Below are 27,765 nucleotides of genomic sequence, written 5' to 3' on the forward strand. Positions count from 1 at the left end.
AATCTTATGGCTGGGGTTAAGGCCAAGGTGCGGGTATTTGCCTATGGACTGTTTATAAAATACGAACAAAATGGTAGAATTGAGTTAAATAGTTATTTTTCAATCCCTGAAAATTTGATGGCAATTGGATGAAAACTCGAATTTAGCGAATCAATTTTGTGTGTGGCAATTTCATCGTGGACACCCTTAAGTTCATATATGAACCGTTCTAGCTTTCAGAGCATTTAAACTTGAAATCACACGCTTTCAGAAAATGCCAAAAAGGCGAGCTGCTTATTTTTTCCAAAAAGATATGATGAAAATAAGAAAATGGGATCATTCTACCCTATCTTACCCCATCTATCTATCTATCTGAAAAGTCGATAGAGTAAATATCGAACTCAGCGATTTCCGTTTACTGTTTATGCTTCGAAATCGCTCCAAATCCCTGAAATTAGTGGTATGTAGCTTTTCCTCGCTCGGGATGTCCTACCGATGATGACGTTTGATGCTCACCAATCAATGGCCGGCTTATGCTCGTGTAAACGTAGAGTTAGTTCGCTCCAAGCAAGAGACCTTTGACATCGGAACGCTGATAACAACACATCATCTTCCCCGGGAGCAGCTTCGGAACGAAAGACCCTACAATATTTTGCCAGTTCGTTCTTTAAGTCGGTGCGTTACAGTTCGGTCTGATTCTCCTTCCCATCTCCAGCAGTCAACAGAGGATTATCAATCAAGTGGATTAAGTGTTTTGATCTTGTTTGCCTAATATCCATCCCGCCATTGAAGGATCGGGCGCTGCAATCAAACGTACGTTGAGTAGAGCGTATTTTGAAAGTGTTCCACAGAGGAAAAGTTAAAAGTTAACGGTTAAAGGCTGAAAAAACGCCAAATTTGAAAATAAGTGCAACGTGGAAGTTGATTACGTAACATTTAAATCGCTGTTTGTGCTTTAAAATAGAAAATGATCAATGTTAAAGTTTGAAAAAATCGATAAGGTGGATTAAATGCTGTGGGATAGAAGCAAATAATGTTGAAAAATATAGATATTGATCCAAAATCCAGATACCTGTGTAGCTTATTCCTGCATCGTTCGGAAGAAAATATCAATTTAAGTTTTAAATCAATAAACTAAGCATCAGAAAGTGTTGAAGAAGTTCAATTTCACACAAATTTTAATTAAGAATTTAAATTGTTAAGTAAAAAATCTCGTCTTGACAGAGCACTCACTTTGAAATCGAAGAGATTGTGAGCGAAGGAATCAAAGTTCAAGTTTAATCCTGATAATGAACGACTGAAAATGAAGCAACGCTCGTGTCTTGAGCCGAAGAAAAATCATTCAACTCTGGGAATATGAATGGGGAAGTTTGATTTGAACAGAGTTTGAAAATTATCAGCATACTGAAGCCTGATGTGTGTATGATGATTTGTGGATTTAGAAAAGAGTCAACACCGATCCTGATCGCTACGAAAAATGTTTACAACCAATCTGAATCTAAAATTGTGCTTGGGCTGCTTATCAACGGATTAAGTGATTGAGAAGAAACAACAAATACCACGCCACGCTACAGTGTTTCGTAGTGCGAAAACTTAAAAATTAGAAAATATGGAATTGAAAAAATGAATAGTGCTGGAAAAATCTAAAGTGCTAAGAAAACGGTTGTTTCGAGTACCTATTGATCTTCTTAAATATTTAATGTACCTATTAAATGACATATATGTTCTGCCATTTAACTATGAAGGCATGAAGCACAACAATCTGTGAGACTGTCAAGTAAATCTTATGTCGGAAAATTGAGATTTCGACAGGATGAAAAGTTTCATACTTGGTAATATCTTAAGGATGATTACTGATACAAATTCGAATGATAGTAAGAGAACTGTTAATATTTGTAAAGATATAAGTCCATGGATATACATAGACCATTGCAAAAAAAAATTCAATGATTGGCATCCATTTTTCGTTGCTTTTTCAATCACTAACCATCAGTGTAAAATATGAAATAATTTGGTTTATTCCTGGGTTAACGCAAAGAGTTTAAATTTTTTATGGATTTTAATATGAGCGAAGATCATTATATACATTTTGCATGCAAGAAAATTCCGAAATCGGATGGTTCAACTACTGATTTCGCGGAATCGATCGAAAAGATCGAAAAGAAAATTTGTTTTTCACAGAACATCCATTTTATTCTTTATATTTATTTTTTAACAAAATGCCCCAAGACCATCCATATAAAGTATTATTTTTTCACAATATTGTTGCAACTCTAGTATTGTGATGAAAATATTTAGCCCTGGGTCAAAAACTCAAAGTCAAATGCTGGAACCCGGCAAATCTAGAACAGTTTTCCCTTTAACAAAGATAAAGCAGACTTTGATTGAAACAATACCAGAATGGTAGGGGAGAGGCGGGATAAATGCGCATATTAAGGAAAGTACTCATTTTCTCCCATATTCAGAAAGATAGGAGTCTGAAAACAATATGCACATAAGCGAACATCTGTTTTAAATACGTTAGAGCAATTTTTCGTTAAAAATCTCTTACAGTATTTATGAAAATAATTTTATAATAAAAGCAGTACAAATAACCGATTCTCGAAACCGGCGGGCTAAATGCGCATATTTATGTTTTTTTGGTATATTTCATTTACACTTGAAATATTTTGATATTTTTAATTGAACATGGTAGAAACGGATGTGAAGCATACGTCAAGGCTGCAATTTTGTCGAAATTTCAGTTATCACTAGTTCTGTTGCATGAAACATAGTTAGGTGTTCCATATGGCCATATTTCATGATAATATTTCGTTCATATCGTATTTTTATGGGATTAGTATTAAGCTTTCCTGTTTTCACTGTAAAATTGTGATAAAAGTGTAAATTTAACGTTTCAATGATAAAAGTAAAAAATTGCTAAGACTGATCTATTCTTTTTTTCTATAGGCATTTGACCTGCCTGATATGGGCATTCAAAACCTGTCCCTTTTTCCAATATCTTATCATTTACAACTTTGCCAAAAACTTCAATATGTTTAATTTCCGATTTCCAGTTGAATAAGAAAAAATTGTAAATTCTCTGTTCAGTAATTTATTCGAAATTGAACTTGTGAATCTGAAGGAAGATTGCGAATGATGAAACTATATTTTCAATTTTTGATCACCATTGTGAAACTTTCTTCAGATCCAATTCTGCATAAGAATCAAAAGTAAAAATTTTAAATCCCCGAAATGGTTCGTTATCTATCTATACCTATATATAAAATTGAAGTTTGTCTGTCTGTCTGTTCCCTATAGACTCGAAAACTACTGAACCGATCAATGTGAAATGCAGTATGTAAGAGTCTTCGGGGTCGGAGATGGTTTCTAAAATACTTTCAAACCGCTCCGACTTAAAGAGAGGGGGGCTCCCATACAAAATTCATAAGAATGTGACACAATTTGATCAATTTTTGGAAACTTCTGAACCGATCAACATAAAATTTGGTGTCAAACCGTTTTCAAGACCAGGAATAGTTTCTTAAATACTTTCAAACCTTTCCGAATCCAAAAAGGGTGGCTCCCATACAAAATTTACAAAAAAAAATTACACAGTTTAACATTTTTTGGAAACTACTGAACCCATTAACATGAAATATTGCATGTAGCTGTTTTCAAGACCGGGAATGGTTTCCATAACACTTTAAAGCCCATCGAATCCAAAAAGAGGGGGCTCCCATACCAAATTAATAATAATATGACAAAATTCGAACAATTTTCGGAAACTCCTGAACCGCTCAACGTGAAATATGCTATGAAGCCGTTTTCAAGATCGGGAATGGTTTCTAATATACTTTCAAACCCCTGCAAATTCTAAAAGGGGGGGGGGGGGCTCCCATACAATCCAATAAAAATTTGTCATTTGGATTTTTGTTAAGAAAATGATAAACGTAAGCGTTTTGACATAGTGAGAATTATTGAATTGACAAATAAGTTTTTAAAAAGTCAGATGATATCTAGAGTTTGTTTTGATTAGGTGGTATGAGCCACCTGACGAGTTTCGAGAAAATCGATGTTGAAGTTTCGTAAGACATTTTTTAATCTTGTATTTAAAGTATCGCTCTGAATGGCATAGCAATCAAGTATGCGCTATAAGAATATGTGAGATTTGTCCTAGCGTGTTTGTTATAAGCATCAGTATAGTTGTTCGAGAAAACATGCACTTGCGACCTTCTGCATACCATTTTTGGCGCAAACGTCGTTTTGCAACTTTTTAAAAGTTTTCCTATAACTGTATTCCATTTGAAAGTTACCTCTTAATTTCCTGTTCAGGTACTAAATTTAACCTCGGGTAGCAGCAGAAAGCAGCAGTGATGTGTGCGAGTGTCCTCTAAGAGGCCTGCCGAAAAGGGACTGCGAACGACTGACTTCAGAAAACTTTCTTTAACGTTGGTTTTACATTGCTGGTTATTATCTGGCGCCTCCGATAACCGCTCAAGGAATAAGGGAACACATACAAAAGCGCTCAAGTTTATTTGGCTTCCACTGTGGTAAAAAATATAAATTAAGAATTTGCTTATCCTAAAAGTAATGTGTTTTTCACTTACCAGCAACAATTTTTTCCACTGAGATAGCTACAACCACTCACACTAAAGATATCTTTCCGATTATATTAAGTTTTTCAGTTCTTTGCTACCGTACTTTCTGCGAAGATGCAAAAGGACGGATAACCCAACTCGTCGAACTGTGTTTTTAGGTCCTTTTGCATGCACGGCAATGCTGGGCAACGCGAAAGGTCGTTAAAACCAAGTTGCATCAAAAGTTATAAAGTCTTCATACGTCTTAAAATCAAATCATAATATTAAAGTTATTTATTGTTTAAATGAAACCAAGTTTTTATCTAATAAAGAATGCATGTGTATCAACCGTTTGCAGTCACTAACTCATTTTTGTTTATAATTGTTCATACGACGTAATCAAAAAAAACTCTAGATATATTCTTTTGATAGACGCTTCCCATTTTAATGAATTAAGACTCTTCAATAAATGGAACAAACATAATATTATCAAAACCAAAGTCTTAGAGTTTTCATAAAATTTGATACATTTTTTGACTATGTACAAATTTTCCTGTATCCTAATACTCCTGTCCCTTCAAAAAGTTTATTATATTGTATTGACTATTGAACATCCCTCCTATTTTTTATCTCTAAAGAGTGGCTCCTTCAACCTTCAAGTTAAGTTGCGACTTAAGACAATCAAGAAGCTCGGATATCATGGAAAAAAGTTTGCAAAAAAAAAGAAAGATTATTTTAATTATAATAATTTTAACGAACTTAATTTTTTTCATGAAAGGGATAGCAAAGCACACCGGCTCAGCTAGTATTAAATATTTTCTTTTCATATTCCGAAAGGATGATATTCCAAAGCCGAATTTCGATTCCAGACTTTTTTTCTCAATAATGTTCCAAACTGAAGTTCAGTATCAATACAATCAAATTCAAATTCTCACCCCAGACATCAAATTTTAATGCTTATAAGCAAATTTGGAACCACTGAATTCGGAATGAGTCAAGCCTAACCTTTCCTGATATTTTTTCGCCATGTATCCGACCTGTGCAAATCTGGGATATTTTTTCCAACATCCGTCAATCTTTTAAGTCTATATTAAATCATATTTTAAGCTTTGAAGGATCTATCACAATAAGTTTGATAAAATTTACTCAATAAAATTAGACGTAAAATAAGACGCAAATTGTGACGCATAATTTAAATGACTTTATTTAAATTTATGTTGAATTTTTCAAATGAAGTGCAAATCTGGGCGTTTTGGCAGTCTTAGTCTTATCTTATTCGATATTCGGGACTGAATTTCTATCAAGTATTTAGTTTAGAATTTTTTATCGAGGTTCTGAGTCAACGTTGTGAATCTTGATGAACCATTTGAGTCGTTCATCGAAAACTGAATTGGAATTTTTAGTTTAAAGAAAAACATTTGCTTTGCATTTTTGATGATGGAGGGAGGGAGGGAGTTTAACCTAGGGTTGCCATCCGTCCCGCAAAAGCGGGACATGTCCCGCTTTTTTGTTGAATGTCCCGCTGCACAGTGGTTCAAATCCCCAAAAAGCCGGAAAAAAGTCAATTTTTCAAGTCAGCAACAACCAAATTTTTTATGTTGGAATCGAATCTTCAACATTCTAGGAACGTTATGATGTATTTAGATATTTTCTAGGACCTTTTATACACCTTCTATGAAACAAACATGAACGACAACTTTAACACAAGAATTAAAAATTGGATTTTTTATTCTCAGGCCAAAACAACTTAAAAAAGCATATAAATCTTTAAAAATTAATAAATGTTTATATCGAAGTGATGTATTATAACCTTATTCACACTTTGAAGATAAAAAAAACGTCCTTAATATCATGAACTAATAAAGTTTCGCTTGATTGAAAACCCAAAATTAGATGATAAAAAATTTCTATTTACTCTATTTATTTTTCGAAAGCAAAAATAAAGCTTGCGCTGTCGATCGCCGTGGTAAATTCTACACCGTTGGATAGGTGAAAGCCTCATCAAAAACATATCTTAAAATCAGCTGCTAGTTTTTGCTATATTTTGAATACGAAGTCATTGAGTGGAACGCTGTTTGGTTTAAAAATGCAAATTTTAAAATATTTATACAGAGTTAACCTAGCATTGTTTGCTTCAATACATATGCAAATTCACCTTAAAACATCAGTTTTAATATTCATCCAACTAATATATAGGAATTTAGGAGCCCATACTTACTTTTAACAGAAATATTCATGAATAATTGAAAAATATTCAATTTCCTAGTATAAAGCTCAAACCCCGTTTCAGCAATTATTGAAAAAATAGCAAATTTTGAAAAAAATTCTAATTTATTATTTTTTTCAACTTGCCGCCAATAATCTTTAACAAAAAAGCTTTTTAATAATTTTTTCCCACTTTTTTTTATTTTGAACCACTGTGCGCTGTCCCGCATTTTCCTTAAAATGTCCCGCTTTCTTTCTTGGAATATTTTTACAAAGCTGACTTACAGTGGAAAAAATGAAACTTTAGTCTCAAATTAGATTTATTAGTTCAGTACAGAAAATCTTTCAAATACCTACGTCTTTTTTTTAAATAAGCTGCATTTTTCCTTGTTAATATAAGACAATAGGGGAGAATGAGGATACTTGATCCCTGGGGATACTTGATTCCTTAGCTATATCTCGAAACTGGAATGTCTTACAAAGATCAAATGTTCTAGAAAAATGTGCCAAAATGAGCAAAATAAAAATGCTTGTAGTTTAAATTTTGTTAACAAAATAATTGTTTGAGTAATTGAACTTTGTTTGAAAAATTTCACAAAATGTAACTTGAAGATCTTTTTTCATCACTTTAAAATGTTCCTTACATGGGAAAATTATGAGAAAAATATTTGTTCCAATGTATCAATCGTTCGAGCGTAAAATGAACTTCATAATGCCATATTTTCAAAGCAATGGAAAACTTTCAACTTTTTTCAGAAAAAGTTTTCTAAAATGTTGATTATGGGTTCAATTGATCCCCCAGAGTTGGGTACAATTGATCCCCCTTCCAAACGGCATATTCTTCTTCTGAATTGATCGTTATGATTGCTGATTACGAAATTACTAATATTTATCCAAAAACTAATATTTATCAAACAATTGTCTGAAGAAAAGAGCAAAATAATTAATTTTCTCTTAATTATAAAAAATAGCGCCTTTAAGTATGCAATGTTATTTGCGTTGAGACAAAGTTAGAGAATTTTCTTCTTATGTCTGCTATATATTGTGAAATGAGAACAAACATGACCAAAATAGTCAATTAAAATTCTATCTTAAGGTTTTGTTTGATTTTTATACAAGGATTAGGGCTTCCTGAATAAAAGATCAAGTCTCCTTCAATAGGGGATCAAGTCTCCCCTAACTTCAGAAAAATCGTAATTTTTTACTCCCACGAAAATGCTTCTAGTTCATCAACGGGTTCAAGTATCGTTCTAATTTTTGAAGCATAAAAACTTGAAGTTACAAGCTGTCAGAAAATGTCAAAGACGGCGAGTTGCTAAATTTTTCCAAAAAGATATGGTGAAAATAAGAAAAGGGGATCAAGTATCCCCACTCTCCCCTACTGAATAACTCTAAAGGTCTTAGCATTACAGTAAGATTCTGATTCAGTTTAGCGTTCTTGCACGTTCAACCAATGTATGAAGAACTCTGCCACAGATTTACAAAATATTCTATACTTGATGATAGAAATTCATTACTGAATTCTTAATTTTAATATCTTAAAATCGTTTCAGGGTTCTGGTTCCCTATCATCAAAATCAAAATTGTATTTTTGTTTTCATACTTCGCAGTTTTGGATTCTTGATTTTAAGTTCGCATTTCATTCAAAATTTGATCCATAGTTACAATAATTTTTTCTTCGAATATGAAAAAAAAACACCTAATTAAGGCTATGATCATCTGGAATCAAGGCAGTTACAAACGTGTGCTTTCAAAAACTATTCGTTTGATCGAAAAACGTGAACATTCTAGTGAGTCTCCTTATATTTCTGATCTAATTGAGCAAAAAAATTCAGAAAAAGCAACAGTTTATGAATTTTCAAGTCGACATAGGAAGATTTTCGAGGTGATTGTGTGAAAATATTTTTACCATATCCTTTTTCTTTGTAAATTTCTCAAATACACGCTTTTCAGACATCTGAAGAAAAAAAATAGGCAAGGTAGTCCTTTTCAGACCATCACAGCGCCGCAAAATTTTTAAATCCGAACTTCAGGAATGTAGGTATCGCCGAAATAAACTTAAAATTAAATTCATCTTTCGAAATTCATATTTATATTCAGATAAAAAATATAAAAATGACATAATGAATTCATATTGAAACCTAAGACATCAAATACAAAATACTGGATTGATGATTGAGGGCTTGAAAACAGGTTGCAATTCTTGGCTTATATCGAAATATTGATCTGAAATCTGATTTCAAAATTCGTTTTCTAAAATTCCAGAAATCGTATTGAAACTAGGAAAAAAATCCCAAAATATAATTTCATAATTAGTAAACTTGTTTACTTATTCATGAGCTTAATCTGAATTTGGAATATTAATGCTGAACTCTGAACCTGAATTCATATTCAGGTTCAGAATTCAGATACAGAATAAACATTCAAAAATCAGATTGCAAATTGCAAGAGATTGCATTCTTATAATTTTTGTTATTATTTCAAAATTTCAATTTTTTTAAAACTAAATTCAATCAGTTTTTATTTAAAAAAAAAACAACAACCACAGGATTTTATTTAAGGAATTCATTTCAACGAAAGTAATTGTGGATAAAGAAACATTTATCTAATATCCCGTAAAAAAATCTATTAAAATTGTTATTGTAGTTTTATCAAGAGCCAAATCTCAAACTTAAACTTGAATTTGGATCGAGATTGCTAGTAGATTTAATTTTTTTTTTTTTTTTTAAATAGAGTAAGATTTTTTTCAACAAATCGAATGTTTTCTTTTCTTAGGTTTTAAAATTTTTGAACAAATTAACAAACATACCAATTTTTATACAAATTACACAAAGGTTTTTTACAAGGGTTTAAATCTGCTGTATGACTCGAAATATTTTATTTCAAATAACGTTTTAATCCGTGAGAACCATGGAAAATAACGGTGGCAAAAAATTATGTAAATAGTAATCATGTAAGAAAACTGAGTTTAGTGTATGTGTACTTTCTATGAACAACATTGGCTAATGGTATACATACGTAAATATAAGTTTGCTATACAATCAAGCTTTTCTAAGAGTTTCTAAAATGTCCCGCTTTTTTCGGCTGTGTCCCGCTTTTTTGTCGTGAAATGTCCCGCTTTTTTCTGAAAGTATCTGGCAAGCCTAGTTTAACCCCCAAAATCCCCTTTGTTTCTACAGCCTTGGTCATAGGTCGGCAACCTGCGGCTCGCGAGCAGCATGCGGCTCTTTGGATGTATAGCTGCGGCTCTTTAGCTCAATGTTTGAAAATTTTGAAAATCTTCGACATTTTTTAGAGTAAACAGACGCAACATAAGTTCCTTCAGTTCAGATAATATTTTCCAGGATTCTAAAAGAAACCATTGTGAGGTCCATCTAGCCGCCAGAACGGATTTATTGGACTCCCTCCGGGCCCGAGGAAAACCACCCTACACCCCTGTAAGAGATGTATTAGCTGTGATAGACCTTGATTACATGTTCGAAATCTACCTCTTCTTAAAAGCTATCAACCTCTTTAAACAATATTTTACTATTTCCCTATATCTATTATAGTTCTTAACAATGAATTGTAAATACAAAAAAAACTGACTTTGGCTCCTTAAAACCTTCGGTATAAGCCGTTTCAAATAAACGAATCATAAAAAAAAGAAACCAAAAAACTACTATAGAACAAATTAACAGCATCTTGTCAGTTTGCAACCAAGTTGAGATTTAGAAATCAGTTAACGTTCTTCATAAAAGTCTGATATAGCATTTGGAAGCCTGGAGAAATTTTTCATCACTGGCACGGGAAGTTTTCCGTTGAATTTGATTTTTTGATTTAAGCGGATAAAAACCGAGCATTTTTTAATCTCAAATAAAGCCCTCACTGTTGAGATTATGAAATTGAGTTTGTTTTTCTTGAATTGAATATTTTAAAAATAAATTTGATTTACCACCGTTCTGATCAAATATGAATATCAGATGATGATTTTAATATTGCTTTGAATACTGATAATAATTGTTTTGTGCATTAAAATTTCTTTCTTAAAACATTTTGTTTTTAAATTTTTCAAATATTGAATTCCATCTCTCAATGTTCCTTTTCAAACCCATGAAAAAATCTAATTCTTCGTTCGAATTTTGAACATGAATTCAAGTGAACAAAATTTTCAAGTTTGTCAAAAAATATTTTTGTAAACCGGGAACATGCTGGTCTTATTTTAGAATTTCATGTATAATATGAATATTTTCAAGGTATTTATTCGAAGGAGAAACTTTATTTGGTAAAGAAGCATTTTCTTCCATAAACTTTAATATATCTTCTAACAACTTTTACATCTTTTTTTTAATTCCAAACCTAATATCTAATTCTGCAATTATTTTTAAAACGTCATGGCTGTTCTAATAGTTGATTTTGATTTCTAAGTCTTTATAAGAATTTTGGTTTCAGTTTGTTCTATGAAGTGATGACCAAAATAACGTCAAAAAATTAAAATTTGAGTTTAAAAAATAGATTCGAAGAAGCGAATGTCTATTATTATGTATTATTATATATTATCGTTCACGAAGATCCGAGATACCTATCAAAACTTTTATTGGACTTCAGGATATTTCTACATCATCGGTAGAATCTATTCTTGGCGATTCCTAAAATTCAAGATACACTGAAATACAGCAAATCTACAAAGAATAAAAAGTATTTTAAAAATTAGTTTTTGACTATTTAAAATATTTGAAATTGTTTTGTTTTGATGTATTGAAAAATAAGAATAAATTATTCACACAACAAATCTTATATCATTAAAATTTGTTTACATTTTCGGCCAGGAAACCGCCAACAAACTTCTATCATGTTTAACAAATTCGCAAGTAAAAACTGAGAATTCATTCAACAAATTAAAATATCTGTTTGAATAAATCAAATAGATTAAATTCCAAATCACTAATTGTTTAAAAATTCAAAATATGAATTTGTGATTAGAATTCATAGAAACTTTGACAGAAGGATCAATCTGAATCCATGATATATTTTAGACTCTGAGGTTTAGACATTATTCTTGAGATTTCATTCGTATGGAGAAGAAACAACTTGGAAGGGTTACGATTTTGAACAGAATTGAGAATTTAAACTTTAATCTTCGTTATCGAAAAATATATTATTTTTTAATTTTATCAGAAATTAAAATGAGAACTAGAAAGCTGAATTGGAATGCTTGTAATGAAAAAATTTAAAATAAATTTTATACCCACATTTTATAGACCACATCTCGCGACCGATTGTTACATTTTGTCAAATTTCGACTAGTGTTTTTCATTCCGTAAAATGAGTATTTATGAATTAAAATTTGTTGGATTATTTATTCTAGGACCCGAAAAATATTCATCGATTTAAAATGATAGTTTTATGCGCATAACAAACAAATGAACCTCAATGGGTTATAACGGATATTCAAAACCCAAAAAATTTTAGGGCTTTTTTATAGAATTTGAAGAAAAAATAATTGTGACTAACCCTCGCATAGTTATTTTTGATATTAATTTACATCTTGTAGTATGCATTTTTATGATATAAAATTTTCAATGCTTCTTTTTAATATTACAACAGAACACATCGAAAGTCTATTTTTTATCTGGGAAAAGTTGTTAGGAAAGAATTGCACCAAAGTTTAAAATGATAAATTTTATTAGGTCACAATGGTAAATCGCCAAAATTTCAACGTTTCTAAGCTGTACCCGTTATGAAAATGTATTATTCAGAAGAAAGAAAATCGCTTCCGTTTGCCAATAAAACAACGAAAATCTGTGGCGTTGTGAAAAAGGATGATAAAACTGAGTTAACATCAGGATGCAATGTATCTTAGCGATCAACATTATTTGTAGTAAGGATAAAATTAATTGCGGCTCTTTGAAAGTTTGACATTTCCTTAATTTGCAATTTTTGGCTCTTCTGTCTCAAAAGGTTGCCGACCACTGGCCTAGGTGAACGAGTTTTTTTTATTAAATTTTGATAAAGAGTACCGTCAAACAGGGCATCATGCAACAGCAGGGTTAGATTTGTATACCACAACACTTGTTCAGTTTTACTTTCAATATAATGTAATAAAGTTATCATTTAATGCTAACAATATGATCATGACATAGTTTTTCACGTAGTGAGATTGTTTTTAAGGTTTTTGATTCTAAGAGAAAATTAAAAAACATCGACAATAGATATAGATACTAATTTTTACATTTCTCGATGCCGTAAAAGCTTTACCCAGTATGGTGAACTGGCTTTATGATAACACCTTAAAACTTTATATTGCTTTTATTATCCTAAAACAACACTGTTGGTGTAATCATATATTTCGGACAATCACCTTATTATTTTAAATAAATATTTTCATAATTCAGTTACCAGTCTGAGCTGAAATGAATCAAAGGTTCACCATTTAAATCTCGATTCCATATGCTGGTAGATATGATTTTTTGGATCACGCGTTTGATAATTTCAAAATTTCATCCATCCAAACATTAATTTTTATGATTTCAGCTAGTTGAATCTTCAGTCGGTTTTTTACCCCTAAATGTGTGCAGCACCCTATTGCATTTTTAAAAGCATTTTTAACAGAAAAAATGTAAAATTTAATTCGTACAATACCAAAAACTACTGCAGTTTGTGCTATATACTTCATGACATTACAAATGTTGCAAAAACTCCAAATTTTCAAACTTTTCATTTGATTTTTAACGAATTACAAAGTTTGTTGCAACTTACCCCTTTTTCTTAGTACCTAGTGTGAGAATCGTATGTTTTTGTAAATTTGAAAATTACTGGTGAAACAAATATTTTTCCTGACTACGTCAATTTGATGTCCCATCCACCTTCAAACGGTTAATGTACAAGCGGTATGATTAACTTTGGACATTGAGCTTTGAGAAGCCGTTGATGTTGAAAAGTGTTGCATGATACTCCAGTTAACGGTACAAATTTCACGAAAAGTTGTTATTATGACTAAATCAAAACTAAAATCTTAAACCACACTTTAGAAATTCTTTCCTAATAAATAAGTTTAAGAAGTAAATGAAGAGTCTCCGTTGAGAAATAACAGTGTATGTGTGCAAATTGATTACTCTGACCGAGCCGGTCCAGGAAAGAAGATTATTCTGCCAGCTCACAATCGGACCTCCTAGCATGATTCTGACGTGAACCGAGAAACGTGTCAGTGATAAGTGCGCCTCAAAATACGTTGACCGACTTCCAGAAGTTGTGATTATTCTATAAATATGTGCCATTGACCATCACAACATTCTGGAACGACCGTTATCAATGTTTGATTACGTATACCAGCAATGGCTTGGAGTCTGTACCTTGATTTCTTTTCCTATTCCGTCTCAACCCCTGTAGGATTTTAATCTTCCAACGCCACGGAGAGCTAAGGATGAAATAGTGAATCACCAGGACTGATGCTACGGCTGTAAACACGAACGCCAGACAGAGTGATAATACGGTTTCTCACCATGGGCAACTGGAGGCGATTAAGTGTGATTGTGCTTCTTGTTGCACTCTTGGTAGCTGAAATCAACGCAGAGAAAAGAAGTAAGTAGCGATTGTTTACTATTAATTACTGAATTTAGACGTATCTGTAAGCTTTTATTTTAAAAAAAATAACACTAAATTTAGGATTCAAAGAATGCCCTTAATCAAACATAATAAAAATTATAGATATTTTAAAGCAAAAAAGTCCAAAAATGGGTGTCAAAGATAACTTGATAAATTAACTTTTGTTGATTGTATTGAAAAACTTTTGATTGATATGAATTCAGATAGATTGAGAGCTTATATTGAAATAATAAAAGTGCTTGGTTTTAAAGACCACAGCTGGTCATTTAAAAAGTTCATTAAAAAAATCAATGGATTTTCAACAAAATTTGAGGATAAAATAATATTAATGAAAAAGAAATTGCTGTTCTGTTCAATTACATTCAATTTCAACCGATAAAGATAAATGAACTATGCAAAGACTTAAAGGATGATCAATTCTAGAGTTTGATTTGATTAGGTCGTATGAGCCACCCGACTTGTTTCGAGAAAATCTGATGAAGTTTTGTAACACATTTTCAAATATTGTATTTAAAATGTGACTCAGAATTGTTTGAAAAAATGGTATGCGATACAATCATAGATGAGAAATATGCCAGTGAGAGAGATACAGGCATAAATTTAGATGTTTTGGCCCAAACGTCGTTTCGCAAATTGGTTTGTTTAATCTGATAACATGACTTATTTTGTCCAAACCTTCGCTTATTTATGCTAATTTGCTTCAAGTACTAAATTTCTGAAACTGTAACATATTTTGATTCCTCTGGGGTTTGACTCAATTTTTGGCACGTAATTAGAGGAAATTCTTGCAGCGGTAATTTCTCAAGCATCTTAAAAAAGAGGATTAAATTAAGTGTACTTACGCTGGAATCCCTGAAGCGTTGTTTGCTGGTGATATGCGGTCTACAGAATTGGTGAGAGGGCTTCGTCCTATTCTCTTTACATTGGAGTTTAGCAATCTCCTAATCACATCTGTGCTGCAGCTTGGAATCTGCGCTGCGAGGGACTGTGAATCAGGTACCTATTCAACTGGAAATGACTGACTACTTCCTGTGACTCTGATAACCATTTAAGGAGTTCAGAAACCACAGAAATAGCTCATCCGAAGCTTTTATGTTGGCTGCCACTGTTGGGGGAAAAATTATCAGGCTGAAAAAAAAGTTTAGAAATAAAACTAACGATTATTGCACTTACCCAGTAACATGATGATGAAATTTATTTCACTGCGATAATCAGAACCACTCTTTTAAACGATTCCCGTTTAAATAAATTAACATTTCAGCACCTGTTCATGAATTTCCTTCCAAAATGCTCAACGTCGCAAAAACCAACCCAAAGAATTGTTGTTTTACGTCATTTTTCATCATGGTTAAAACCAAATTGCGCTCAAAAATGAGAAAGTGTTCATACGTCTTAAATTCAAATCATGTTTTAAAATTAATTTATTGATAAAATGAAACCAATTTTTTACCTAACGTAGAATACATGTTTTTCAATCGTTTGCAGTGAATAACTCATTTGTTTATGTTGGCTCATACGAATTAGTCAAAACAAACTCTAGAATTCAAGTATTTTGATCATAGATTTTCAACAGATTGAGGTCTAAATCTGAGGTTTAACTTTGCGCTTTTTGAGAATATTATATTAAAACGCTTTTTTATATTTTAAAAAATCAAATAAGACACTTCAACTAACTGAAAAATTTTATATCTACACATATAATCATTTTATGTTGAAATACGGCTCAGCGAATTTCTGAAATCTCTCGATGTATTGTTTTTGAGGTTCATAATGTGATAGAAATATCATAAAATAAGTAAAATTAAGTGTTTCCATTGATTTTTATGTTTTATAGATTTAATAATTTATCAGCACAGTTTTATAAATAAAAGCTGTCTTTTAATCGATTCTTGATCATCGAATGGTCCGATCATAGAATGAAGCAGCTTAAGACGTTAATAGACCATACAAGATAAGTGCACGCTCGTGGTAAATTGCACGAGTCAACAATACTAAAAAATTTCGAGGTGCAAACAACATGAGAGCTAATCTTGATTTATTTTGAGACCCAACGACTTTCTTGAATGATTTAAGAAAAAGTTGTAATCATATTTATTCCAATTTCAAAAATTGAAGAATTTAATTTTTTAACAACGTTGAATATCTGAAACAAGAATATTTAGGCAAGATGTTAATCCAGGATTGATTGAAATATAATAAATGATTCAAAATCAGGTTTTAGTTTTAATGTAGTTTTATAAGTTTATTAGTTTATTAGATACCAAAATCGAACATCTGACAAATGAATTGAATTCAGAATGCCAAAATTAAATCATCGGCACCAAAAAAAACTGTTCCCTTGTGTAGTCTTTAGTATAAAGAAGTAGCATAAAAATAATAAATGATATTAGTGATTAGAGTGATTGACATAATAAAGAAAATATGATGTTTTGAAATCGCAATACTAGCAAAATAGCAAAGTTTTTAATATTCTTCGGTATTTGGTTTCGGTATTTATACCGACGATTGGAATATACATACCGATTACCGGGTCTTGAAAATGCCGATTTTAACGTGATAGATAGAGAAACAAGAGAGATCAATAGGAGGGAAGAACGCATGCGGGAAACCTACATGGAATGTATCGATGGAAAGTCCAAATTTGGAGAAATATGAGTGGAAGTCGACCGATGGAGCTAGACTTGTACGCTCGTGTCGGTCGATTCCATCATGTTCACCGTGAAGCGGAAATTGAGGGTTCAAGTCCTGTGCATACAGGGGTAAAGGCCCCTAAAAAGAAATAAAAATTATAAGCGGACAAACGGTAAACGATAGACATTTCATGTCTTCATAACATGTACATATTTTTTCATGATCTATCAAATTCTTGAAAGAAAAAGTGATTTTTCCACCTGGAAGTGAAATAAAAAAAATATTTCTTAAAACAGCAAAAACTGAGGATTTATTTCTTCGAATTTTTAGTGTTGTAGTATCGTCACTTATTCAAAGGTTGTCTAGTTTCCATTTTGTCCATCAAAGCAACACTCGATGTTATAGGGAACAACAATAAACATTCTACTTCAAACTATCAACAAGAGCTAACGGTTTAGTTAGAAGCAGATCCTTTTCTTGGATACTACATTTGGCGACGAGGAGAAAAATGGCGAATCCATTTGGTGAGTAATTTAAACAGAAAAAAAGAAAATGTATTAGTACTGAATTCTTGAAAATTTCAAGAAAGGAGAAATAAGGAATAGAAACGAACCAGTCGCTTAAATGCGAACTTGTATGTCTGGTTGCGTTCTGCTAAAATGCAGGAATAGTAGTAGAAATGGATCAGGTGCTTAAATGCGCAGTTGAAGTCTGATTCCATTCTGCCGAAGGGCAGGTTGAAATGAACCAGTCGCTTAAATGCGGAGATTGAAGTCTGGTTTCATTCTGCGAAAGGGCAGAAAATAGTAGCAAGGATCAGTAACTTAAATGCTGTTTAATGAAAGTCTGATTCCATTCTGTGCATGAGTATTGAGTCGCTAAAATGAAGCGCCTATTGATGGGAAATGGAGTTCCCAGGAGGAAAATGATGAAAAGTTGGACGGTATTAGTTACTGACAGGAAGTGGTAAAAAAACTGAGGCAATACAAAACAAAATTTGTTTACCTACTTTGATTTGGTTGGTTGTGCTCAGCTAATAAGAGACGTGCAGTTGTGTGGTCACGTGGTTCGATTTATGATGCGTGTTGAACTTCGGCTTTTCAAGATAACTTTGAGTGGTTCAAATGATGAATACCATTGTGAAGTAATGAAGTAAAATTGTAGATTTTGGCAAAATGAGAATACACAAAGCATTCGTAACATTAAGTGAGTGAAGGCGATTTAAGAAGTACAGTATCCAAACATGTGAAAGAATCTGATATAAGCGATAGATGTTCGGAATAAAATAAAAAAAATTGAAATTGTATTTTAGGCATGGGTTTCATTTATGTGACACCCTGCAAGTATGAGGAATGAATAACACATCTATACAGTTTGAAGAAATATTTGCTGAGATAACAAATCTATTGGTGAGAAAAAAGTTGGAAAGTCAAGGTAGCAAAAAAAAACTATATGTGCTGATTTCTATGAGGAGAAATGTTGTAGTGAACAAAACGACGAAAAGGCTGGGATATATTTTGATAGAATTAAAAATTAATGTGTATATTCGTATCACTTAAACCAGGACAACAAACAACATGATACGCTAGCAATTTGTTTATTTGTTTATTTGTTTATTTGTGTAAAACATCAACGGATCACATGTTGATCCTAATGATAGCCTAATAAAATAATAAATTAAAAACTACTTAAAACTACAAAGTTCTTGAAACCATTAAAATTTTTCTTCGGAAAGTAGCTCTTGAAACGTCGAAGTCAAAGTACTCAGCGAAGCGGTTGAAAGTTCTCAAAATTCCAATTAGAGCGCTGTTGGCTCCGTAGTTATTCAGCCTGATGGGAACATAGAGCTGCAGATTTTGGTTCCTTAATCCTCGGGGCCGCACACTGAGGGGAATAGCCTCCAGCAGCGTAGGAGAGTCGATCCTCGACGCAAGGAGATCTGCTACGATTAAAGCACGTGCAGCGTTTCGACGATTTTGAAGCGTGTCTAAATCAATTAGGCGACAACGGTTTTCGTAACTGGGTAAACGAAACGGATCTAACCAGTTCAAGTGTCGCAGGGCATACCGTATGAAGCGCCGCTGGATAGCCTCTATTCGTTCAGCTCCGTTCTGGTAAAATGGGCACCAAACTGCAGATGCATATTCGAGAGTTGAGCGGACTATGCTGCAATACAGGCTTTTCAGGCAGTACACATCTTTAAACTCCTTTGTTACGCGAAATAAGAAGCCAAGACTTCTAGATGCTTTATCAACGATGTAATTCGTATGAGTCTTAAACTCCAGCCGATGGTCTAGGATAACTCCCAAATCGTTGATGTGTTCCACCCGGGCAATGGTTTCGTTCCCGAGAGTGTACTCTGCGCAAAGAGGGTTCCGCTTGCGAGAAAATGAAATGACCGCACATTTGCTGTGGTTCAGAGGCAAGCAGTTGGTGTCACACCAGTGAGCGAAGGTGTTGAACTGCCTTTGCAAGAGATCGATATCGTCTTGGCCATTGATGGTGTGGAAAAGTTTGAGGTCGTCGGCATACGCAAGTTTTGGACCGTCCAAGAGAGTGAGTACATCGTTAAAATAGATGACAAAAATTATCGGTCCCAAGTGGCTTCCCTGGGGCACACCTGAGCAAGCGGAGAACTGTCTTGAAAAGTAATTTCCAGTTTGCACTGATAACTTTCGTCCTGTTAAATAGCTCCGAAACCAGTCCAGGAGGGATCCACCGAATCCTAAGCGTTCGAGTTTTGCGATTGCAATATCGTGATTTACTTTGTCGAAAGCAGCAGACAGATCAGTATAGATGGCGTCAGTTTGGGACTTCATGGCAAAGCTATCTTGCACGAATGATGTGAAAGTCAGCAAATTTGTTGTCGTGGATCGTTTTGGCAAGAATCCGTGTTGATCGTTGGAAAAGTATTGCTTCGAGGACGAGAAAATCGGATCCAGAACAACCAATTCGAACAGTTTGGCTATCGAACAAAGAGCTGAAATTCCACGATAGTTGTCTATATCTTTCTTATCTCCCTTTTTGTGAACAGGAAACATGTAAGCTTCCTTCCAAAGCGAGGGAAAGATTGCGAAGTCCAGCGAAGTTCGAAAAATATGCCTAATGGGAGTCAGTAGATGTGGCATGAAACGTTTCAAGAAAATAGCTGGTATTCCGTCCGGACCCGTAGATGATGAATTTTTAAGCTTGGCTGTCGCCTTCAGAATGGCTGCGTCATCGAATGAAATACGGCTTAAGGAAGAATCGAGAGGTGAAATATTTCTTACAGCCGTATCCAGTTGTTCTGAGGAAATGGATCCCGTTGAGAAAACGCTTGAAAATTTCTCAGCAAAAAGATTACATATTTCAGGATCGGTGTTCGCTGTGTGGTCTTTCAAGAACATTTGAGACGGAAGCCCGGATTCTTTCCGCTGATTTTTGACGTACTTCCAGAAAGATCTCGGGTTGGTCTTAAAATTGCGCTGTAGCCGGTGAAGATAGTTCTGGTAGCAACGCCTGCTGCTTTTTTTGTATGCCGTGTTTAGCTTGCGGTATTCTTCTTTTGTGCAGAGGGACTTGCGCTTGCTGAAGTTTCGAAGAGCACGGTTTTTAGCCGTCTTCAATTGTCGCAGTTGATTAGTGACCCAGGGAGCTCGTGGGTTGGACGGTAAGCTTCGTTTCGGAACATGACGATCGATTATGTAGTTCAGTATGTTTGAGAAAGTCGCAGCGGCAGCATTGGGATTAGAAAGATCGAGCTCATTCTCCCATTCGATAGAATCCAGGACAAGTGAGATAGCTTCGTAGTCGACGTTTTTGAAGTCCTGGTAGAAAGAAGCAGTTTCCTCTACGGGGGCGTTAATGTCAGTGACATCGATTGAGACCACTAAAGCTGGATGATGGGAAACAACTTTGACGAGAGGGGCGGGAGCTAAATCTATAGTCGGATTCCTGAAGCCTTCGTTTATGAAGCAGAGGTCTAGCGTACGACCGTTTTCGTTTTCGAAGCTGTTGATCTTGCGAAGAGTCGCGGTGCTCAAAGAGTCTAGAAAGATGTTGGAAGGAGCCGAGAAATAGGAGCGCATAGGATCTGGGAACAAAAAGGCACCATGGGAGGGGCACCATTTCAAGCCAGGCATGTTGAAATCACCGATAACAAGTATGTCATCTTCGGGAGAGCAGATTGAGCTTATTTTGGAGAGGCAGTGCGAGAAAGACTCAGCTACAACAAGGTCAGTAGAGCGGTCAGGAGGCACGTACACTACGCATAGGTACAGTTTCCGGTCACCGAGATCAATGCGAGCCCAAAGAAGTTCCAAATCGTTCCAGGAACTGTCTTCGATCAGCTGAGCCGTGAATCTGGACTTTACAGCAAGTAAAACTCCGCCTCCGGTTGATTTTTTGCTGTTCAGGGGGCTTCGATCGCAACGAAACACTACATAGTCTGGGCCGATAATTTGACTGGATAAGGTGCGGTCGTTTAGCCATGTTTCTGTTAAGGCGATGAATTCGTAGCAGGAACATGACGTGGCAAGGAGGTAGTCAACCAGACAGGAATTGACACCACCGACGTTCTGATAGTAAACGTTGATAGGCTCAGCAGTGTCGGGTGCAGAATAAGAACGAAGATTCCTGGAAATGCAAATTCCATCACGCGGAGAAGAACTATCGATAACAGCATACTTGCCTGAAAGCGCAGGCTGGAGAACCCCTTCACCACAGACGAACTCAGGGCCGGGACGACTGTTGTCGGTGGCAGGAAACAGCGCGACTGAGTCGAAGGGCTCAGGGGTCTCCGTAACTCCTGATACGTTGCGTCCCGGTGCTGGAGGCCCAGTAGATTTAGCGGAGTCAGGATGAATTTGCGGGTTAGATCTGTGGTGAATGCAGCAATGCATCAGTTATTTGAAAAAAATCTGACAATGTGAAAAAGGTAATACTTTGGTGGTAATGAAATAATGGAAAATCGAAGGATAACTTGAGAAGAAGAAAGGTTTTGAGATCTGTAATGCTGACAGTGATCTTGAGAGAGAAAAGCTTACACCATAGATTTATGTAGAAAAAAAAACAATGTCAAAGAAGATAGTTCAGGCAGTTTGATTTGAGGGACGTACGAGTTATCAAGTTTAAGTTTTTTTCTTATGGAAAATCGTTAAACGCCTAACAGTAATAAAATAAAGTCAAAAAAAGAAGGGAGTAAATGTAGTATCGTCACTTATTCAAAGGTTGTCTAGTTTCCATTTTGTTCATCAAAGCAACACTCGATGTTATAGGGAACAACAATAAACATTCTACTTCAAACTATCAACAAGAGCTAACGGTTTAGTTAGAAGCAGATCCTTTTCTTGGATACTACAAGTGTTTCTAGAGGAAAAAGCTCATTGTTGATTACTAGTTTGCAACAAATGTATCCAAAACTAATGTGAAATTTATATTTCAATAGAAAGCCAATAACTTGACCAACAAAACCTACTCAAAAAATTATACGAACTCAGCCGAACTCTCAAGGTTAGAACTTACTGAAAAAGGCATTATTTTTGATATTTTGTAGTACCGTAAACTGGGGGAATTTTGATCACTTTTTTCATTAATTTTTGAATATTTTGGAAGGGGTTGCTTTTTCGTAATACCTAAAAGTTTTAAAACCCTTACTGAGGTGAGAAGTATTAAACATGATCATTGATTACAGTAAATTCAAACGACATTGGTGGTCATAATTAAATATTTTTTACAAAATCAGATTTCGAGTTTCGGGGTAACTATGGTTTTTACGTTTCTCAAAATCTTCAACTTTATTATTCGGATGCCATTTAGCACAGAAGGCTCAAAACATCGATAACAGAAATTTTTTGTTGGAATTCAATTGAATTTTTCAACGTTTTCTTTCAAAAACAAATATACTCGAAAGATGGACAATTTTGCTGCATACATTAAGGGGTAAAAATTGTAAACATTTCTCAATATTTTTCGGCCTCAAAAAAAAATTTACCTTCATGCAACTCCCTAAATCCTCGTACTGTTTCCATGTTCTTTTTTTCTTTAAACTTAACCATTTGATAGGGTTTCTAGCCATTTTTTCTATGTGGGCTTTTTCATGGAAAATGACCTTTTTTTAATATCCCAAAATAGCATCAAATGACCCTAAAAATAACACTAAAACAGTGGTCGGAAAATCGCTCAAGAAAAGCAATCAGGAATGGTTTTTAGCTAGAATGATGCTACCTCCGAGTGCTGTGATACGCACGTGGTAAAAGTACCCATTGAATATATGTCGAAAATCAACACTAACTTGATACAAGAAGATATACCATGCCCCACCGGAGGCTACCGTTGCTATTCGTCACGTGGCTAATCGACTGTGATCGACATACTTGGTGATACATTTTGAACGTCGCTCCCTCAATCATTACCGATTGTCTATCCTTGCATCATTGTTCATAATGATCGTTATTGATAGACGATCATGAATGTTTCAGGAGGAAAAATCTGAAGAAATACCAAGACACCGTACACCGACACCGTAACACATGCTGGACAGTTCATTGCGGTTACCTAGCCATGATTTTGTCCTTCTAGGCAAAACGAAAAATAAAAAATCATCTGATAGCCTACATAGATCGCTCAGAACTGATACATATCAGTTATGATCCTAAAGGTTGAAAGTCGTTAGGGGAAGGAAATCAGCATCGAGACGTTCGTTGCTGATAGTCTGCGTCCTTTTTTACCTCATCATGTATCGCAAAAGTGTTTCAAATACAGAAGCATCGTTGTCATGCATGATTGTTTGTATGATTTGGTTGAAGAAGGAAAATTTGATTGCTTTGATTTTTTGGCTCTGAATGTAGTCAAGCATGGCTCAGTGAAAATGATTGATTTTCGGAAGCATGCACTAAAACTTAACCGCAACCAAGGAAAAAAGTTGAACTTTCACATTAAACAACCCGTTTTCTTCTAAATGCTTTAATTTGATCAGGAGGGATGTTTGTTTGTGAGCCTTCAAAAAACCAGATATTTTAAGATTTTAAAATTATAATTCAAGTAATATAAAAAAATCTCCTAATAAAAATCAAAATTAGCTTAAATGTAACTCAACTAACAAGCTTTCAAACGTAGTAAACAGCTTTCATAGATTTTAACTTTATACTTAGTTAATGATGATTATCTGCAAAAATGTCATGTTGATCAAAGTTACTCCGCTGATCAAAGTTCCCCTAGTTTACGGTATATCCTTTTTATGGTTAAAAAAATGTTCCACAAAAATGTGTGTTTCAACCATTTGAACAACTTTTTTTCAAATATACCAAGTTTGTAAATCGTATACTTATAAAGATATTAAATAAAAACTCAAAATTACTTGTTTTATTTTTATAATGCTCGTTACTTTTATGATTTTCATGCGATCTTGATGGTGTCTTCAACAAAGTTTCTTATAATAATAAGATCTACAACAAGACATCAAGTCCCTAAAGAGATGAACATGAACGGATTCCGTTAGAAATGTCCCACGAATTAGGTCCCAAACGACGTCGAAGGATTCGAAATAGCAGGAACAACTTTGGCCATCAACTTGATCAGCGATGGCGGAGCAGAACACGTCCGTTGCACGCAATAAGGTTTGAAAAAATTCAAATTCAAAAATCCAGGTGGAAAAATGACTTTTTCTTTCAAGAATTTGACAGATCATCAGAAATTATGGAAAAGTTGTGAAGACATCAAATGTCTATCGTTTACCGTTTGTCCGCAATTAATTTGAATCGCTTTTAAGGTGCATTTACTCTGTGTGTGGTGAGGCGTTGTATCTTTTTCGATAAATTCATGATATTTACGGCTTATGTTCTTCCTTTTCTTTGACCCTCATGATTCTCTAAAATTTTCCATCCTATTAAAAATTTGAAAAATTTTAGATACGAAATATACCAAGACAGAATCATAAGATTTGATTTTGCTTATATTGATCCATACGACCTAATCGAAACAAAATTCAGAAATATGCCTTTGGCTCAATTTCCACCGTCCATCACATTAATCTTTTAAAGCATCTGCTTAATTTATCTGTAGTTCAATTCAATTTCAATTCTTTCTTCAAGAATATGATTTAACTGTTACCAAATTGCCATAAAACATAAAAGAATCTATCGCTGATTATTCGTTGAAAAAGATCTGTATATGTTTTTGGAAAATTCAGTCTACATGGCCAAATAGAAATGGTGTATCATAATCCGCCTAAAAGCCCAAAAATTGTTCCGATAAACTTTCCAACTTTGAGCTACCACCCGTGCGGAAACTATACGAAACACGAAACATAACGCGACAGAGAACGGTTGACAGCTGAAGTTTTCTTGTGTCGTGATACAGGACGATTGTTCGAATACCTGTGCTTTCGTGGAAATTTTGTCCTCGAATTCCGGAGAAAGGAAGTGTCCCGAGATTCAGGAGGGTTCCCATACGCACTTCGAATAAAATTAGCAATTTCCCTGTGGTTCGGAGAGTAATTATTCCGAGAGGAAAATTTGAAACTTTTCAGTAGTAATTAGTGCTTTCAGTGTTTCTTTATTTTTATTTCTTATTAATTTCCAATAGCTCGTTCAAACTTCAATTCTCAATATAAGCTTTCAATGACTAGTTAAACGTGTCATATTATGAATAACAAAAATTGAGAATTTCTGAAATCAAGAACGATGAAACCGTACCGTCAAACGGGGCATCATGCAACATAAGGGTTAGATGCAAAATTTATAGACAACAACAATTATTTATTCATTTATTATTTTAATAAAGTGTAATATGGTTATCTTTTAATGATAACAAACTGATGATAAATAAGTCTCTCACATTGTGAGATAGTTTTTCAAAGTTTTTGATTATCATGAAAAATTAATTAAATCAAGCAATAGATCTTAAAAAATTTACGGTTTTTGATGCCATCAAAATCTTTACTCAGCATAACGGATTGGCTTAATGATATTGCCTAAACTTGATATTGCTTTTATTAAAAAAAAATTAATTTAATTTTAATTTTTTTTAAATAAATATTTTTATAATTCTGTTACCAGTCTGGGCACAATGCATCAAAAAGCAAATAATTGTATTGAATCACGCGTTTGCTAATTTCAAATTTTCATCTATCAAAACATAAATTTTCATGATTTCAACTGGTAGAGTTTTTTGTATTATTTCTGACACCTAAATGGATGCGGCACCCTCATGCGTTTTCTTAAAAAAAAACATTTTTGGCAGAAAAATGTAAAATTTAAGCTCGAACTATACCAATAATTATTGCAATTGGTGCTTTATGATTAATGGAATTAAAAATATATAAAAAATACTACGAATTTTTAAACGTTTTCACCTGATTATTCATTAATAACGAAAATTGTTGCAATTTTCCCCTTTTTATTTGAAGGTTGAAAAAATAGCAAGTTTTGGTAATTTGTGATTCCTATTGTGTATTCACAGTACACGATCCAACTGGCCTGCTGTGTTTAGGAATGTGTTGATCAAAAGTCAATCACACTTCCTATACAGAGCAGTCTGTTGTACGGCAATTCAATCTTCTCCAAATTCAAGATAACAACATAGGATTTTATATTCACCCTTCATTTGAAAATGATGCAAAGAAATTGAAATTTTAATGAAACATTTTCAATTAACCATTATTACGCTAAGAGTTGTGAGTCTGAGTTGGAATTTTTTTATTTCATAGTTAATTTCTATCATATTTTAAAATTAATTTTTGAAACCTGACGTTTATTTACAGATCTAAATGTCTGTTTCAAATTTTCAATTGCGTCTAGTTTAAGTTTTGGATTAATAGCTTATGATTATCTAATATTTGTAAAAATAAAAATTCTGATTTCATTTTTAGACTGTCAAAATTTGACTCGTATGTATCCGGACAGGACGAATCCAGACTATTTATCTAAAAACCTGCAAAAATCCGGGCAGCTTATTTAGAAATTTTAAACATTAAACGGATAAATTTAAAAAAAAAACCTAGGAATTCAGTTCAATAAAATCAAACACATAAAACCCAAAACATAATACTTTTATGGAAATACGTCAGCAGATTTTTCATAATCTTTATGGCTTCCAAAAAATCGTTCATGTTTATTTTGAAAAAAATTGCTTGAAAATGTGGTTTTTAGAAACAAAGATCAAAAATAAAAATTACTTATGTAAATTTTTATTCGGTTTTTGCAAATAAAGCAAATAAATGCAGACATTTTTCAACGAAATCCGGGTAACCAGGCCGGACCGGACCGTTTCCAAATTTTATATTAAATATCTGGCCAAGTAAAAAAAAAAAACAACCAATCTGGCAAGGATTTTTAATTTTCATTTAATGCTGATGTTATTTCAAAGTATATTATCTATTTGCTTTGATTTTTTGGTACAGAATATAAAATTCTTCTTTTTTTTCTTAAAATTTAATGATGGTTAAAGTTCTGCATTTATTTCCTAGGGTGCCTGAAAATCTGATTTTAAACTTGTAAGCCTCATTTTGAATGATAAATGAATGACTTGCCGTATTGAGTTGAAATTTGGATTATTTAATTTTTTTAATTTTTATTTTTATTCATAACTTTAAATTTTTCTATGAATTTGTTTGTGAAATTTTAATCTCATCATAAAAACCATCATGTTGTTGGATATCAATCTCTGTAATAATTGTTTGTTCTCCAATCCTAATCCTGTTTTGTCAGAATCAACTTCCAATGCGGGACTATTTAAGTTATCTGACATTCTTAATGGAGTTTTCTCTTTTTTCCACGTATCAGAGTCCATAAGAGGCATTGTTACTACAATGCTCCCGTTAGTGAAGACA

The 27,765-nt window shown here is 33.6% G+C and overlaps 1 protein-coding gene across 1 annotated transcript in view; it reads left to right on the forward strand.

The window, feature by feature from the left end:
- Positions 1-636: 636 nt before the first annotated feature.
- LOC129743787 (uncharacterized) overlaps positions 637-27,765 on the forward strand; it is a 61,155-nt gene continuing 34,026 nt past the window's right edge. The window contains exons 1-2 of the mRNA XM_055735978.1: positions 637-792; positions 14,112-14,303. Coding sequence (XP_055591953.1) covers positions 14,225-14,303 — 79 coding nt within the window. The 5' untranslated portion in view covers positions 637-792; positions 14,112-14,224. The remainder of the gene's footprint in view (positions 793-14,111; positions 14,304-27,765) is intronic.

This window comes from Uranotaenia lowii, chromosome 2 (genome assembly GCF_029784155.1).
Source record: "Uranotaenia lowii strain MFRU-FL chromosome 2, ASM2978415v1, whole genome shotgun sequence".
Classification (NCBI taxonomy): domain Eukaryota; kingdom Metazoa; phylum Arthropoda; class Insecta; order Diptera; family Culicidae; genus Uranotaenia; species Uranotaenia lowii.